Source organism: Neodiprion pinetum, chromosome 1, assembly GCF_021155775.2.
Source record: "Neodiprion pinetum isolate iyNeoPine1 chromosome 1, iyNeoPine1.2, whole genome shotgun sequence".
NCBI lineage: Eukaryota > Metazoa > Arthropoda > Insecta > Hymenoptera > Diprionidae > Neodiprion > Neodiprion pinetum.
Window position 1 is genome coordinate 30,050,551 of NC_060232.1, and position 16,685 is coordinate 30,067,235.

At 41.8% G+C, this 16,685-nt stretch overlaps 3 protein-coding genes across 6 annotated transcripts; 2 read left to right on the forward strand and 1 right to left on the reverse strand.

Moving 5' to 3' along the window:
* Positions 1–99: 99 nt before the first annotated feature.
* On the forward strand, positions 100–2,174 carry LOC124210834 (ejaculatory bulb-specific protein 3-like). Its single transcript, XM_046609277.2, has 2 exons — positions 100–400; positions 1,143–2,174. Exons 1-2 carry the CDS (start codon positions 208–210, stop codon positions 1,343–1,345), a joined length of 396 nt encoding a protein of 131 aa, XP_046465233.1. The 5' UTR covers positions 100–207; the 3' UTR covers positions 1,346–2,174.
* Positions 1,498–11,870, reverse strand: LOC124210832 (ejaculatory bulb-specific protein 3-like). The gene is made up of 3 exons (XM_046609274.2): positions 11,651–11,870; positions 9,169–9,256; positions 1,498–7,627 (listed from the first exon to the last, which is right to left on the reverse strand). Exons 1-3 carry the CDS (start codon positions 11,868–11,870, stop codon positions 7,522–7,524), a joined length of 414 nt encoding a protein of 137 aa, XP_046465230.1. The 3' UTR covers positions 1,498–7,521.
* LOC124210825 (uncharacterized) lies at positions 3,116–12,577 on the forward strand. 4 transcript variants are annotated; one of them, XR_011176269.1, is made up of 13 exons: positions 3,143–3,255; positions 3,506–3,572; positions 3,654–3,679; positions 4,132–4,294; positions 4,487–4,610; positions 4,699–4,909; positions 4,974–5,197; positions 5,379–5,684; positions 5,994–6,300; positions 6,397–6,615; positions 6,684–7,135; positions 10,503–11,329; positions 11,447–12,577. XR_011176269.1 is itself a non-coding variant. In XM_046609237.2 (11 exons), the coding sequence occupies exons 1-11, from the start codon at positions 3,192–3,194 to the stop codon at positions 7,034–7,036; spliced, it is 2,064 nt and encodes a 687-aa protein (XP_046465193.1). In that variant the 5' UTR covers positions 3,143–3,191; the 3' UTR covers positions 7,037–7,996. The 4 variants fall into 4 exon arrangements, 2 of the variants coding, with proteins under 2 accessions (XP_046465195.1, XP_046465193.1); XR_006881311.2 differs by lacking the exons at positions 10,503–11,329; positions 11,447–12,577 and adding an exon at positions 7,441–7,996; XM_046609237.2 differs by lacking the exons at positions 10,503–11,329; positions 11,447–12,577 and having other exon boundaries at positions 6,684–7,996.
* The last annotated feature ends 4,108 nt before the right edge of the window (positions 12,578–16,685 follow it).

A 16,685-nucleotide genomic window follows, 5' to 3' on the forward strand; every position in this document is an offset into this window, starting at 1 on the left:
GTTTTCATACCAAGCGGGTTGAGGTCACGGCAACCTCAACCTCAACTGCATAGAAAGAAACGGAGGCAAGTCCTGCATAGTATAAATAGGCGAATAACGCAGAATTCAATCAGTTCGTGGTACAGCGTCGCTCAGTCAGCATCCTTACTCTTCTTGCTTGATCAATTTGGATCATTCTAACCACCCGGAGACGAAAACGAAATCAGCATGAAGTGTTACTGCCTCATGGTTTTGGCCTGTCTCGCCGCAGTGGCTGCAGCCGAAGAATATTACACTGACAAATGGGACAAAATGAACACGCACGGGGTCATTGATAACGATAGACTCTTCGAGAAGTACAAGAAATGCATACTGAATAAGGAGGAAACTGCATGCCCTCAGGACGCGTTGGAGCTAAGAAGTGAGTAACGATTCGCATAAGCACGATTTATCGAACTCTCTTCGCGGACTTCTTCGCGTAGACAGTTATTACTTCTCACTGAGAAAGATCAGTAAGCTTTTCGTCTCACAATCAGCTCGGTATCGCGGAGTTAAATCCTTGGCTGATGCAGCCGGATTTATTATATTCGCGATTTCACGAGCGGCGGTTGCAAAATGAAGGTCGACAGAAAGCGAATTGCCGAATTAAAATATCAACACTCGATTCGCTCGGGAGCTTAGGCGGTCGGTGTTATTTAGGTATATCTGTATGCTCGTGAAACGCTTTTCGAGAAACCCGCGAAGACGTGGATAAGACGGATAAGGATAATTATATCCTGGAGTATGCGAGAACCAAGCGAATCTCGCAAGTGTGGCACAGTCTAGTCGCGAGACTTGAATGAACGCAAACTCTAGTTTTTGAAGCTGAGCTCAGCTGTCACTCAGAGGCGAATCAGCTTGACATGTTTTCCCATCACTTGACTCGAAGCGAAATTTTGAAGGACGATTGGTTAAAAGGTGTCAGTTCGATTCAAGGTTAATTTATGTGCAGCAAATTGTCGTGCCATTTAGAATGAGGTTTCTGTGCCAGTTTCGAGTTATCGAAAGTGAGAACAAAAATCAGTCCTACGGTCATAAATCATTTGACGTAATTAATATACCGAATGACAGTCAATACTGACTCAGAGACGGAGATCTAACATCGTTCTTTTCTTCGTTTGCAGAGGTTCTTCAGGAGGCGCTGGAAACAACGTGTGCCAAGTGCTCGCCAGAACAGGAAGTGAAAATCAAAGACACGCTCGGGTACTTGTGCAAGAAGAAGAGACGTGATTTCGACGAAATTCTCGCAAGGGTCGACCCGGACCAAAAATATCGTACTGCGTTCGAAGCGAAATTCGGGAAGCTTGAGGGATGCCCTTCAACATAGATTTCCGGAAAACTCGAGACTTAAAATGATATATTAATCGACGAGTCTCGCGCTAATCTTATCTTAGTTGTTTTGTTTTGTTTGATTTTGTTTTTCCTGAATTCGAGCGTACGATTAATTAGTAGTGTAATAAAACATTTTTGCTCTTATAATAATTTATATCATTACCTGTAATTTACCGAACCGCGCCGGAGTCTGAAGTGAATTACAAAGATGTTATTTAAAGCAATCACGATCTTAAGTGATTACTTCGGAACTTTCGATTTTATAATACCTGTTAACTTGTTCGTATCTCCGCTCAGATTGATTCCAATCTCCCAAGTAATCTGATTAACCATGGATAAACGACTTTATTGTTCGTTGTGAATAGGAATAAGGCAGACCTGTGTTTACACAGCTCATTGCTCTTCGGCCGTTAAACCACTCTGTTTTAAGACTTAGTTTCTGTAAAATACGTCTAGAAACATACAGCAAATACATCCAGGCCTACGCATATCATACAATATAGATTCAAAATAAATTCCACGAACCAAGATTCGCCGGCGCATCGCCCGATATCACTAATTCAGGATGATGAACAGGACAAAAGTCCAATGGTCCTTTGTGTTTTTCATCCGCCCGACGTGGTTCGAACCTATTGTCAAATTCCAGTTTTAATATACGGTGTTTGCATCGGTTTACTGGCTATTGATTCGTTGTTTCGATACGAGGCAGAAATACATGTATGTAGATAGACGTACTTTCATACTCATATCACTTTGACAAAAACTGTTTAATAAAATTATTCGCGCACGGTTATCCAGGAACGGCTTCGCCGATTTCGTACACATAGGGTGGCCTTTTTTATTTCGCCAAGAATATTCCAAATTTAAAAAGTTTTTTAAAAAGAAATAAATGTTTTTATCGGTCTTTCAAATTTTCGTAATATGAGGTTGGCAGAATATGATCGAACGCATGATTCTCGTAAGTTTTTCCCCCTTTTAATCGAAGTCACGAAATAGCGCAAGCTCCTATCGTAAAATCGCACACCGGACATATTTTTCATAAAGCTTTCAGAGGCGCGGTCCGATTCGCAGCATTAACGCCGCCTCCGTTAATCCATGGAATTGTGGTGGAGAATACGACTCAATATTTGCTTGGCTGTAGACCGGTTTATCTGTTGTACGTCATTCATCGTGATTGAAAAAGCAATCAGCCGTTCGCGGACTAAATTTACTTGCTTAACATTTTAAATCCCGTTTAATCAAGTCTTGTATCTTTTGTTTCCACATAATAACAGACTGCATTATCTTTTCGTAAAGCCGACGGATGTGATTCACTCGAGAATTTTGATATCGCAGCTAATTAACATCGATTTATACATACGTATATCCGTTACGGAGCTGTCGTTCTGCCTGGGTTCAGGTGGTACCAAAGATATTGCCGGAGCATAATACGATACATCGCGGTGGAATATCGGCACGCTTGAATTTGCCAACATAGTGAAACGTATCGTTGCGAGGTAGAAACTATTGACGAGCGCTCGTCATTGAAACGATCTCGTGCAGAGTGAAAATGGGAAATAATCAATTAGGCAATTTAAATGACGCGAGTACGGAATTGAAAAGAGCACCGTGAAACAAAACGCCGAGCACCCAACTGTCAGCACTGCAAATTGCCCCTGAAGTAATAAACATATTTGTCTCAGAAATTGCGTACCAAAGGCATTGAAGAGACACGGTCGATGCCACCAACGTCTGTGCCATGCGCAAGGAATCCAACTGTACATCGGAAGCATTGAGATGACAATAATATGTTCTGATCCGGTCGCAGCTGTTCTCCGAGACGTAATTAGAACGTTAAATTAATGAAATTTCATTATCGAGAAAGCAGTGCAATGGAGGAAAGGAGAAACAGTCGGATGCATAAAGGCGAGTCAGCCTGAGCGACGTTTATTTATTTTTCGAAAAAGTCCATTCTATGCGACATTATTGTAGTATTCTAATACTCGTGCTTTTAATTCAATTACATACATGCACACTTATTGATGATGATTGCGCAAGTAACATCGAGAGGTAAAATAGAAGCAACATGTTTTCGTAATAGATAAGAATTGTTATCAGGAATAATGTTTTTATTACTTTCAAATAAACAAAATACGTTACAATATAAACTCAGCAGGATACCGACTATATCCAGTGCGAACTCTTTTCGAGCGCTGTACGATTTGGTTAGAATTTTTCATTCAGTGAGTGTTTTACGCAGAGGAGATAAAAACAATAATGGCAATTTCGTATAAATTTTTACTAACGATATCTATTGTTGCCAGCTCCATCGCACAAGGCCCTGTTATAGGTAAACTCGATGTTTCTAAAAAACACTCACGTCTATCGATCCAAGTTTTTTCGAATTAATAGTAACATCCGCGTTTACATTGCTTCGCAATACCCACCCGCAATCAAAATCATGGACGGAATTAGATCGCGTCAAATTATGCAAACGACAAACGACAGAGAAGCCGGGATAAGCTCGAATGAATTAGAATGACGAGATGACGAGGGTCAATATTGAGCTGACGCAAGGGTGAAATTAATTTACAAGATTCAGAGGAGGCTGTCAACAATTACGTAAACTGAATTATAACACCCGATGGCGGAACTGTACAAGATTTTCCGGATATAACGCAACGCTCAAAGATTCAAAACGATTATTTCGCGCCGATGAAAAATAAACATACAACGACAGTGTAGATATATTACGTAAGGTCTTGTGTGAAGGTGATAATTAATTAATTTATGATCACCCAGAAATACCGTCCCAGGTTACCATGGATAATCTCTACTGCTGGCTCTACGGAATGGGTGTGCAAAACTTAAACTCAACGGACTGCAACCGAACTTGCAAGGCAAACGGGACCAGCAGAGTCTGCGTTTACACATTCGTCCTCGAGCACTATCACGCCATGGGTTCGTAAGTATAGAAAGTCCGACAAGACAAAAAAAAAAAAAAGATTGGCTAAAAAACTCGCAACGCCGGTAAGGAGCATTTCTGATTCACCTGCGACTCACTCCGGCTACGCCTCGGGGTTCGACAATCACTTAGCGCATGCAGTTCGACCTTGATCAAGTGCAACCAATTAACCTGATGCACCGTTCGTTCCAGTGCTTGTGGAAACTGCTCTCGTGGCGTCCTGGAGGACTGCATGCACCCGCAGTGCATCACCGGAGACGGTACAGAGCGCGGTCTGATGTCTATCAACAGGATGGGAATCGGGCCAAGCATTCAGGTAACCGCAGCTGGTTTCGTAACCGGCGAATTATTGATCACATTACCGCGGAGCCTCTTCATGCCATTTTCCATCCGGCTGGCTCCAGGTTTGCCTCGGAGACCTCGTCGCCGTCAACGTCAAGAACCAAATGGGTGGCACGGAGTCGACCATCCATTGGCACGGCATACTCCAGGAGGGAACCCAGTGGATGGACGGAGTGCCGAAGATCACTCAGTGCGGCATACCGGAGAGCAGCAGCTTTCGATACGTTTTTTTTGTCAACGAGTCCGGGACCTACTTCTATCACAGTCACACAGGTGAGCTTTTCAACGTACAGAAACGTTCGAGCCGCTTGCTTATTAACGCGCCGGTTTAACGAAGGTTTCCAGAAAACCAACGGACACAACGGAGCGCTGATAGTGAGGCGGCCGATCAGTGACGAACCGGCAAGGAAATTGTACTCCGAGGATAAATCCGGTCACGTGATGGTTTTGACGGACTACATGCACGAGTATGCCGAATTGTTCTTCCCCGGGCTTTTAACCAGGAATCCGGGAATAGCACCGGCCACCTTTTTGATCAACGGTCTCGGCCGATGGCGTGACGTAAGATATGATTTCTCGTGACAAGCGAGCTGCATGATCTGTCAGCATTTCACTGCAAAATAATTTTCACCGCTCTAGTGCACGAGCCTTGAGTGTTTTCCCCATTGAGATGAAATCCGACTTGTTGAATCGGGAGAGTTTTCCCCGCGTTAAATTTTAGCTCCTGTCATTGAAATTTCAGCCGGCAACGAATCGGACGACCCAGACACCCTTGGCTACTTTTCACGTCCAGGCCGGAATCTCTTACCGTATGAGGATCATCAACGCCGCCAGTATGATTTGCCCGATGCAATTGCAGATCGAAAATCACACCATGACCGTCATCGCTACCGACGGAAGTGACGTTCAACCTAAGACCGTCGACGCGTTGGTTTCCCAATCGGGTGAACGTTTCGACATCGTTCTCAACGCTAGTCAAACGTCCGGTGCTTACTGGATCTATGTCAGGGGACTGTTCGTCTGCAACGACGTCGATCGCGTCGACCAGGTCGGTGGCACGCGATAGCTGTGATGTCGGTACCACTAGTTTTTGCGGCTGGTAACTTTTCGTTAACTTGATATTCGGCTTGAGATTCGGTTAGACCAGGCCGAAGGTCGCTTGAACATCGGATCGTCAATATCGTGGCGAAAGGAAGCGTTGTGTCAAAGTCCAATATCAGAATTTGACGAGTTATCACCATTTGCTCGATGAATTTTCCCCAACGAATTTTGAGCGTACAATTACTCTGAAAAATAATTCCACCAATCCAACGAAATAAGGGGCTGTTCAAAAGACTAATTGAAAGGTGCCTTCCAGGTTGGGGTTTTGTCCTATGGTACCGCAGATAACGTGACGGGGATTTATCCTGAAACACCGGAGCCCACGCAGGATAATCCTCTTCCATTCGAAATTCGTCTTAATTACCCGAACGCGTCGTGCGAGGCTTCAACGACTGAAATTTGCGTGAGCGAGCTGGAGGGATACGAAGACTCGTCGCCGTCGGATATCCTCGGCGAAACGAACATCACACGGATGAACGTTACCTTTGGATACTGGGAATGGACAGTGGAAACGCTGCATGGAACAATCAATCACCCAACAACGGAGTTCAACCCATTCCAACGTAGGTGCAGCCTAGTAAAAGAAGTTCTTAAATTTTTCTAATGCAAAGTCGATTTCAATCGTTGGACTAATCAGCCTTGCGAAATGTCACCCGCAGTGAGGCCTCCGGTGATATTGGAAACCGGAATAATGAACGGCATCTCGAACGAATTCCCCGACACTGTAATGATGCTGAACAGAAGCTCAAACGCGAGCTTTTGCAACGAGCAAAACAAACCCTCCAAGTGTGCAAATGGCAGTTTTTGCATCTGCACCCACGTCATAGAATTACCGTACAAGGCTAACGTGGAATTGGTCTTGTCGGATATCAATGCTCGTGAGTATTCCGACAGTAGAAAGCGATGCTTCGTCGCCGAGAATAACGTTTTGCATCTGTATTTCCAGTTTCTTTTCCACCGCTGTCCCACCCTTTCCATTTACACGGCTACAAATTCTACGTTATGGAAATAGCGCGCAGCAACGAATCGCTGACGATGACGGGGTCGCAGAGTCCAAATAAAATTCCCCCGCTCAAGGACACGGTTCTTATACCCCAAAACGGTTCGACGAGGATTAGATTTTACACTGGAAATCCAGGCGACTGGCTTTTCCACTGTCACTTCGAGTGGCACATGTCAATTGGAATGTCGGTTGTCTTCAGAGTCCATGGTTCCGTTCCCCCACCCCCTGAAAACTTCCCGAGATGCGAGAGCTTCGATCCAATTGCTCCATGTAATCGGAACTGCTCCTCCAACTAGGCAAGGTCTCCAACTTACCACCGCCTGGTTTATTACCTCTTGCACCTGAAACCTGCGAGGTTCTTGACGCCGGACCAATTTGTGATTGAAATACTCAAGGTAACTTGACTGGTGTAAAGGTCGCTGATATTAACACTTCCGTAATAAAGGGAGAAATCAGTTGCGTAGAAAATATTCATCAAGGAATCTTCACCGACCGATTCGTCAACTTGACATACGTCGATGATTCTGAGGATATTCTCACTTTAAATATAAAAGTATGAAAAAAAAACACAAATCATTTTTTGATGGGATTCAGGAGTTGGTGAAAAAACTGAGTAATAAAAAAATCAGGTTTGAGGAAAAGGTAGTATAAATATTCCATATATCTAGGTATAAAAATAAAAATGGAATGTACATGACAGATGTGAGAGAGACGCACAGAGGAAAGGGAAAGCGAATATTGAAAAAATGAAGGAACCATCTGTAGAATGAGGCAACAACTTTCAAGCCGTGTTGTTATCCGGAGATGGTTCGATGTATTTTTGACGATACTTTCCGTCCGGGTCATACTTTCCACAAAGCTGATCCCACTCGTCCTGCCGGTTTTCTCTGAAATTCAAATAAACAGCATTAATCGAGAATTTTCTCCCTCCTCCCTCCCTCACACACACATACAAATGCTGTTTTCTTCACGCACATCTTGACATCCACCTCTGACTTGTAAATCTGTCATTAATTGCTGCGGTTCATGTATTAGTTGGTAAAACTTGTTATTGCATTAAAAATCAAGCTACTGGAGTGGAAAGATTGTTGCTCGATTGTCGTGACATAGCTTCAAGGTGAACCCACTGAACTCTGAACGCATTCTCGACTTTTCGGTTTTGCGTAGCACTACCTAACTGATTATTCCTGAGACCGGCGCTGGAGCGATGACACGTTAATCGGCACGATTCAAAAAATAAAACAAATGAAGATAAAGTGGTTTACGCGTTTCAAGTTTTTCAAAATAATCCGACCCAAAATGAAACGCCTCGAAGCCTCATATAAATCGTTGTATGATGCAAATGTACGAATTTGGATCCGGAAAAGTAATCAAAAAACCTGTTCCGTGAGAAAGTGCGCTATCGCGGACGTGTATATTGCTATCATCACTTCAACGATATATAATGCATGCTTACTCACGATGAAAAATACGTTAGAAAACAAACCTATAAAATAATCGTAATACTATATTTCAAGCGTTTGATAAGAACCCGTTCTACGCATCTATTTAATAGCAAATCATAACGATAACGCTAATAGGAAATACGGAGCAGTCGTCCTTGATTTAAGAATAAGGAAATCGCGTCGAAAAATATAAGCCTTGGAACAGAGCAAAAAAAAGTTGTTTCTTTGTGGTAAAAAGATATTTCCTGGTTGGCTGGATCGGCAAAATTTAGTGGAATCATTCGGATTTGAGAATATGTGCTATATACATATACAGCATGGCATGGGAAATCCTTGTTGGTATCGAATCGGAAGGCCGATGTCTTAAGTCCGATAAGCTGGTGTGACGTCTATGATTCCGCAGAATTTCCGTCTGTGTTTGCTGTCCAGCGTTTATAGCCCGCGGCGAGGTGAAAGACTAAACACATTTGCCAAATTGCTAAAGGTATTGCAGATCGTCATTTAAAACTGTGAAAATTTAATGCCTGGTCAGATCGGAATGATCATCACCAGCGGCATAAACGTACGTGCCGTGCGACTCGTAAATACGCTACTGTCTTGCATAACGCCGGAAATGATTTTTTGCAGATTCCTATCACGCACATCTCGAGATCCAATCTCAGACAATGTAATCCGCGTGCAATCCCAGGAATCCTTCCACTCATACAGCATAACAAATCAGGCTTTTCGAATACGTGGGCGCCTGGAGAGTGACGCAACGCTGAATTAATTATGACCAATTACACGCGAATCATCGTTCTCGCTCTGTAAACAAAACTACTCATCATTCTCGCCTTGCCATTATTTTTCACTGTTTTTTCATTTTTTTTTTCTTTGATCTTATATCGTTAATATCGTTGTTAAATGGAAAAATTATGACATGTTTCTGTGAACGATGTTAAAGAGCAGATTTATTTTTTCACGAGGTGGGGGAGCAGACTCACCTCAGAAATCGTATGACCTTGGCCGCTCCTTCCATTTGACTCTTGGTGCATTTCGCGCAGGCGGTTTCCAACGCTTCCGGCAGCACCCCTGAAAGCAAGAAAATTTAAAAGATGACCACCAGTTTTGCAGGGAAAGAAAGGAATCGTGCAGATACACGGGATGCGCCAACGCCCGGAAATTAACGGTCTACATTTGTAGCAACGTCAAACAGAGCGATAGTTCGTGCCTCTGAGACAAGGCGCGGTTCGCTACTGAGAAATGACAAAACGCTCCTGGAATATGAAGCGAGGTTTAGCGATTACGTATAGAGCTGATCGCCTCCTTGCGTGCAGAAAATAACGATTCTCTGGTAGGTATAAGCGACGAGCATCGGGTAATCATATCCCCTTGAGTATCGCCCGGACTTTGCTGAAACTCCTCTGTCGTCGGCTTGGTTCATGGACTGAAACCTTGAATGCCGCGCGTTTGGTTCTACATGCAGTATCTGATTTAAAATTCATCCCGCAAACGATGCATTGCGATGATAACTTTGGTAGGTGTAAAAAAAAAAATTTGCAATCAAGCTTGTCCTGACGGGATAAAACGAAGGAGCTGCAGAGGTACGAGTCGAATTTGGATATCATTTATTCTTTACTGTCTGACGGTTGAAAATGCATAAGAAAAAGCTGTCGCAGGAAAAAATGTAGAACGTGTAGAAATTACAAAGTAGAAGTCTGTCAGACTCGGAGAAACTAGCTACAGAGAACGGGCTCGAGGTTCGTTGATCTTGCGATTTCATCAGCAGTCCCATCACCTTGACGAAGGTCAGGCTGGAAGTCCAAATTCAGAGACGCTCGTAGGAAACGTTTCCTTTCTTTTTAAGATCACAAGTCTTGCGCGTATAATGTGAGTGAATAATCAGTTCTGACATTATTACATTTTGCGCATTCCGAACGTTCACCTTTATTGCGATGCGTGAAGAAAATCAATGGTACGTGCAACGTTTCAATTTTTACGCATGAAAAAGCTCTGTGTGTGTATTAAATTTTTTCACAGGACGTAATATTCGTTGAAGGGTTAACGAGAGGAAATTTAGGAACGAATCTGGAATTGCGATGTCGATTAATTCGATTTTGATAATGGATGAGCGGATTATTAATATTTTCTGCTCACTCTCTCTCTCTCGCTTGTAAAGCTGTGTATTACTCAAGTAATAGATGCGAGTACTTGATTAATGACCGCCACACACACTTAACACAGTTCATTGAGGCATTGAGTAAGCGACCTAAATTATCATCCCCAGCACTACCTACACTGGGAATAATTCGCTTACATCGAATGACATATATTGCAGGTGTTGTGACAGGGTGATTGGCACCGAATTCAAAAGTGAATGCATCAATTACGTCCCCAGGCAGGAAATCCATCACAGTGAACCACAGTCGGATGCCTCCAAGGTCGAGAAGTGAAAATAATTCTAGCAAAACTGGCACAGTAGAATGATTTCGACTTCCGCTTGGCTAATGAGGTTTGATTTTTTAACTGTGTCTAGTGTGGTGCGTCTGAATTTCTTAAATTTACTTACGGAATGGTCAATGACTCGTCTCACTTGCGAGTCGGGAATGCCGAAGAGTTTATCTCCGTTGCCGTGTTTGATAAGAACAATAATTTGAGTGCCGCACTCTGATTTCTGAGCAATCTTATTGTTAAGCCGGGTATTTTACTCAAGAAATCTCCTTTCTCTCCAAGAAAGAAGAGCCAACCTTTATAACAAGATAGTATTCCATGATTTCTTTGGTCACTGATTACGAATCTGATATCGCATTTCAAAAATTCAAGATGGTGGATCCTATATGATGGACGATAATTTCAAATTTGATGGAAAAAGGTCAAGAAACTCTGTGCAGGGGTTTTCGAGGCTGCTGATTGGATTCGCCGTAATGAATTTTCAAAATCTGATTTCCGATTCATAATCACTGACCCCAAAAACTTATAATTTATGTAAAACATGTACATGTGTGAGGGAGTAAATTTTTCGGCAATGAATCATTCCTTTTCAGAATGTTTTCAGAATTTTTTCGGTCAATTTGTTTTTAACAATAATAATATACATCATATCGCAATAATTACTCTCGAGTATTGAAAACCTATTAGTATGCTATCAGAAGTAGCAAAAAACGGGTAAGAAATATGTTGAAAATTTATCTACATATCAAAGAAATGCATATAAAGTCGGTGGTAAGAATACTTACCACCATGACTCAAAGGTCGATAAATCCTTGTCTTTAATGGAAACAGGTACAAGAAAGATGAATATCGAGTATCTTGTTCAAGAATGGGAGCGGTAAATCAATCTCACCCCATCAGCGCGCACTCGAACACGTCAAACGTACGTTGTACTTTGGTAATAAGCACGAGCCGTAAACCGCAAAACCGCAAAACGAGCAGGACGGAAATTGAGACGCGTCCGCGGAATGGAAATTATATGACGAGGAAACTCACTCTTAAGCTCTTGGCCGTCAGGAGGGCACGGACCAGTTCCCATCAAGCACTTGAAATAGTATTGCAGGAGTCGCGTGCTGTCCAGGATGTCGTCGATGTTGACCTTGTCCCATCGGGTCGAATAGGTGTTCTGCTTCGGCCAAATGTAACCCCGAACTTGAGTCGAGGCGACGATCACCAGGAAGCACACCACTGTCAGGGCAAGCACTCTAGAGGCCATGTCAAACCGAAGTAAGCGAAACGGAACTTTCAGCCTTGGTTTTATAGGTGGCTCTCACCCGATCCAACGCAGTAGCTTGCATCGAAGTTGGCCCCCTTCAGGCGAGCCTTTATTCTGACCAGATTTTATGCCGTGCCCGTTTATATATATATATATGTATATAAGCGAACCGCGGTGTGGGTAAGAGGGACGCTTTTTTCGCCAGAAGGCGGGCACCGCTCGTTCGGCCGATAAACATGCATATATACGTGAGTACATCGCAGCGAATTTGATCGGTAATGATCGTTCATTTGTATATAAAAAGCCAGGAGCGATCAGCCGTAGCGTCCTGGACGTATTGTGCTTTAAGATTATACGGATGAACTTCGTTAACTTATTGCTCGATACCCGTCCCTTTCGACCTTACAGCGACCAGTGTTTGTATTTTCAACCTGCACCTGATCAAGGTAAGAGCAACTGTTTATACAGATCCTCGAAATATTTTTCCCGTCGACTCTTCTAAAATGGAACCGACCGTCTTTCTTCACGTCTTGTTCCAAATACGAGTTCAGCCTTTTTTCATAAGTTTTTTACACATTGGATCACTAATATTATCAGACGTACTTATACGTAGTTATAAGCCTAGTATAATTGATTTCCTGTCGATAAATATCAATCGACTATATCATCGTCGTGTAGCGATCTCACAGCGACTGTAAGAGACAACGGGCCAACGTAAAAAACAAGTATTAATGTTTTAATAACATGGCAACCAGCGTTGGGATTCGTTCTGGAACATTCTTGCTCGTATTTCTTGAACCATCGGTTCTGAACGTTTTTCGAATTACACGTATTATAGAAGAAACCGCGAATGGTAATAAATACGATAGTTGGATTGTTGAGTAATTCTTTTTACTTTGCTTATTGCAGAAATTTATGCGAGGCCACAAAACCGTTGCACAAAATTCGCTGACTTCTACCTCTTACTCCGATTGCCGTATAGCTTATATTCATACCGCGCTACATTATATCTCGTGAAACTTTTTACCGTCATTTAATACGAAAGATACGTTACGCTGTCTGTTCGTCGCTCGAAGTGTTTCAATAGAGATAAGAGCAGCTCAAAGTTTTCATGCTTCTGAAATAATAAAACTCTATTGCGGTCAGTGTTTGAAGAGCGTAAACTCAACGCTGATAGAAGCGTGGACCTTAAAATGTTGTTCGACATTTTTGAATAGAACGCATATTTTTTAGGTGAATCCGGTTTCTCGACAGTCTTATCACTTATCATTCTCTATCGAAGCGATATTACCTGAAAAAACTGGTTTTGAAAATTTCTAATTTTGTCAGTTACCTCTGCATGTAGCTGCGTGCTTAATATATTTTTAATTTATTCCCTGGACAACCGGCAACTCTAACGTGATTTGACGAATATCAGCTAGTAGCAGATTATCGACAGCCCGGTTGCTCATCGGAGTAAAAATCAATACCTTTTTTATATCGATTGCCCGAAGACACGACCCATCGATACATCGCAATAAGAATGCTTGAATCCTAACTCCGATGTTCGAATCGATAATTGGCGATCAATAATTATTCAAACTATCGCGCACTTACTCACTCTATGAAACCGCAAATCGGCGTTCGGAATCTACCATATAAGTCGGATTGACGTACGTAGGTATATAAATCGGTGAGAAATGCCTCCGTGATTGAAACGAAACCATCGATGGCGCCGGTATGCAGATACGGTATTGTTTATATGGTTCGCAAAGTCCCGTTACGATGCGCAGGTATTCAACATGCCAAATCTAGTCGTAAACCATGCTCAAAGTCAACGTCTCGATCATTACACGTACCACGTGTCGTTAGCACGCATTGCAGTGATCACGTATTTCATGTCAATATCGAATAATGCTTACGCCCAAGGCTCGTTATGTATGGGAATTCGAAGCGGGCGAACAGTTTGGAAAAAGAATTTTTTCAGGACTTCGAAAGATCCAAAAAATAGAATGTGTCAATTAGAATTGCCGAAAATTCTACTTTAACATTTAGCGATGCTGACACGTACGTATTCTTGAGAGACGCTTTGACATTTCGCTGGTGAATTGATAATACTAAATTTCCAAGCTCAAGTCACTGGAACTGAGTGACGATTTTAGCATTTAAAACCCACCGCGCATATTTGTGATATCTGTTTATACACGTTCAACTCGGAAGAATACGAATGCTTCGAATCAAAAATTCATTTTATCACACAAATCCGATAAAAATACAGTAATAAATGTCGAAAAGTCGTTGATACGTAATCAGGGTAACTTCGCAAACTCGAATTACGGGTGATTATAATAGCAGTTCCTGGTTACATTTACTGCATCCGAAACGTCACTGAGCACTCATTAAAACCTGGCCTCAAACACTAGGAGAGATTAACATTTCGTAAAATTTCGACGAAACAAACGTATAACTGCGCATGTTTTTCAATCTACAATAAACTGAAACTAAATTTCGAATCTTATTATTCTCACATGTTGATTTATCGGAGCTGTCAAAAAATCTTACATGCTTCACATAAATTATACACGCGAATTGGTTGTTGATGCTTGAGAAGGGAAGTGAAAGAAAAACGAAGGTTGAAATGATGTTTCTTGGTTAAAATCTGCAATCTTTAATTCTAAATGAATTAGCTTTATTTTCCAAAGACAATAATAACACCATAGGAAGAGTGGAAACGCGATCTAGGTTAACGATTGCGAAAGCGTACCGGAATTTGTGCAGTAAAACGGTAACGATATTTTATCTAGCCACGGTTTATATACGTATATCACGTATGCATATATATACATATATTTATCCCGACTCGCGGGATTTGTTGACATATGAGTAAACGAAATGGTATTTCACATTGCAGGAAAGGGGTGGAATTGTATGTTTGCATATCTGCAGTGCCGTAACACCTCCGACAGCCGCCAAACAGCGTTGATCTCTTTTCTATTGAATGACCCTGATGATGATAGGTTTATATCCCGAGGAAGATCTACGCCTCACAGACTGGCTATGGATAACTATAACCGGTCGAACCTCGGACCAAGACGACTAGTCATGATATTTGCATTTCTGGTTCCGTTTCGAGTGAAATAACCGATTCGTACAACTTTCGCGTGACCTGCATTTTTCCCGAGTGTATACGGTGCGTGTGCGTGTAATGACAAGGCCGGTCGTTGCCACGATAGTCGATAATTGATCTTTTCTTTTAAATACCACTGTAATCAGCTCAACGGATGGTGCAAAAAGGGAGGGTGGTAGGTATCCCGTTGACAGTGGTGAAAAATGTACTCTTTAGCGGCCTTAAAAATCAGGAAAGAGAACAAAGACTCGGAGCCAAATAATCCGCAATATATACAGTTCGTCTCGATCTTTCTTTTTTTTTTTTTTTTATTTTATAAAAACGATGTAAACGCAAAAACGAGAAAAGTTTTATACGCATGCATTATAGGTACATCTTATACACCTAAGCTGGAGCCGAATATTCAATATTACAAAAAGCACGGTGACCGAGACGTTAAACTTTGACAGCATTTAAATTAATCTCATTATCAGTTCTGCTTATTCGTACAATTTCTTACACCAAAATAATCCGGGCTTAGGCTATATATATATATATTGTGTTGTGCGATTTTCGAACGGTCCGGCATTTTTTTGCCATATCCGTATATATATATACGATATATTCTGATCGATGGAAGTCCGACAAGTTGAACCACTGATCAATCGACCGAAGCTTGAGAAGTAGGTACCGGCCAATGATCGTTGTCTCGCGTTTTACTGGCAGAGGGTAATGATACCTGCAGGTGATCGCGAGGTGTGCAAAAATCATTTTAGCACAGTCTTCATACCGCGAAGCCTTGCTACCTACGAACGACTAAATAGGAGTCGACTAGATAATTGCTGTTCTTTGCTCTGACGCGGGTAACGGCAGATTTCTAATCTAAAGCGTACAGCAGTATGTAAATTAGACAGGTCAGAGTAAATTCAAGTTTGGGTTACCAATTTTTTTAGCCAAATGCATATAATTATATCATTTTCTCGTATTTCGCAGTGGATTTCAGTAAAAAAATGTTCCGCTGATTAGAAAGCATTATACAATTGTAATTTTCCAACCGGATCACACATAAAACCGTATACTGATTTTATTTATTCAGCATTAGCAATTCTACAACTCGACGATGTGAGAGTTGTTGAATTATATTGTTCAATAAACGTAACTTCGTTTTTTTTTATCGACTACGGAGTTATCTCCCATGTGGAAGAAAAAATGTTTTATCGTTATGCAAACCAATTCGAAGCCTGCGTATTTAAATAAGTAATTCTCATCGCCCATACTGCGGATTTGGTTGGTTAAAAAAAAATGTTTATAGTGAGTTAGGTTCGATATTCTACTGAATATATTGAAACGCTTGAAGCGAGTTATGCATATACGGATATTGCCTGTTCGTTGGGTTGGTTGTGGTCGTGACAGCATCTTATTGTATTTGTACATATACGCTAAATCAGAGACACGCAGTTGTTGCATTACTTTCAGAATTGCTTGAACGATCGATACCTTAACCAAGCCCGTAAGCCTTTGCCGATTAAAAATACTCATGATCTAATCAGTATATCTACCAACTCAAAGACCGAGCATTTTCGGCTAGTAAAAAATTTACGATTGCAATTAGTCTCAAAGTCCAATGCAGGACAGTTGAGACGCTTTAAAGCCTGTCAATAATTTAAATGGTATAAACAAAAAATTGCCGGTCACAAAAATAGCAGAAATCAGAAACACGATCGCAGAGT

Excerpts from the sequence above, each read along its gene's own strand:
- LOC124210825 (XM_046609237.2), top strand. The coding sequence starts at position 3,192 with ATGAAATTTCATTATCGAGAAAGCAGTGCAATGGAGGAAAGGAGAAAC. Across the intron at positions 4,295-4,486 it reads CACTATCACGCCATGGGTTC|TGCTTGTGGAAACTGCTCTC; the intron begins GTAAGTATAGAA and ends CGTTCGTTCCAG. Across the intron at positions 4,611-4,698 it reads GAATCGGGCCAAGCATTCAG|GTTTGCCTCGGAGACCTCGT; the intron begins GTAACCGCAGCT and ends GGCTGGCTCCAG.
- LOC124210832 (XM_046609274.2), bottom strand. The coding sequence starts at position 11,870 with ATGGCCTCTAGAGTGCTTGCCCTGACAGTGGTGTGCTTCCTGGTGATC. Across the intron at positions 9,257-11,650 it reads TGACGGCCAAGAGCTTAAGA|GGGTGCTGCCGGAAGCGTTG; the intron begins GTGAGTTTCCTC and ends TCTTGCTTTCAG. Across the intron at positions 7,628-9,168 it reads AAGGTCATACGATTTCTGAG|AGAAAACCGGCAGGACGAGT; the intron begins GTGAGTCTGCTC and ends TTTGAATTTCAG.
- LOC124210834 (XM_046609277.2), top strand. The coding sequence starts at position 208 with ATGAAGTGTTACTGCCTCATGGTTTTGGCCTGTCTCGCCGCAGTGGCT. Across the intron at positions 401-1,142 it reads GGACGCGTTGGAGCTAAGAA|AGGTTCTTCAGGAGGCGCTG; the intron begins GTGAGTAACGAT and ends CTTCGTTTGCAG.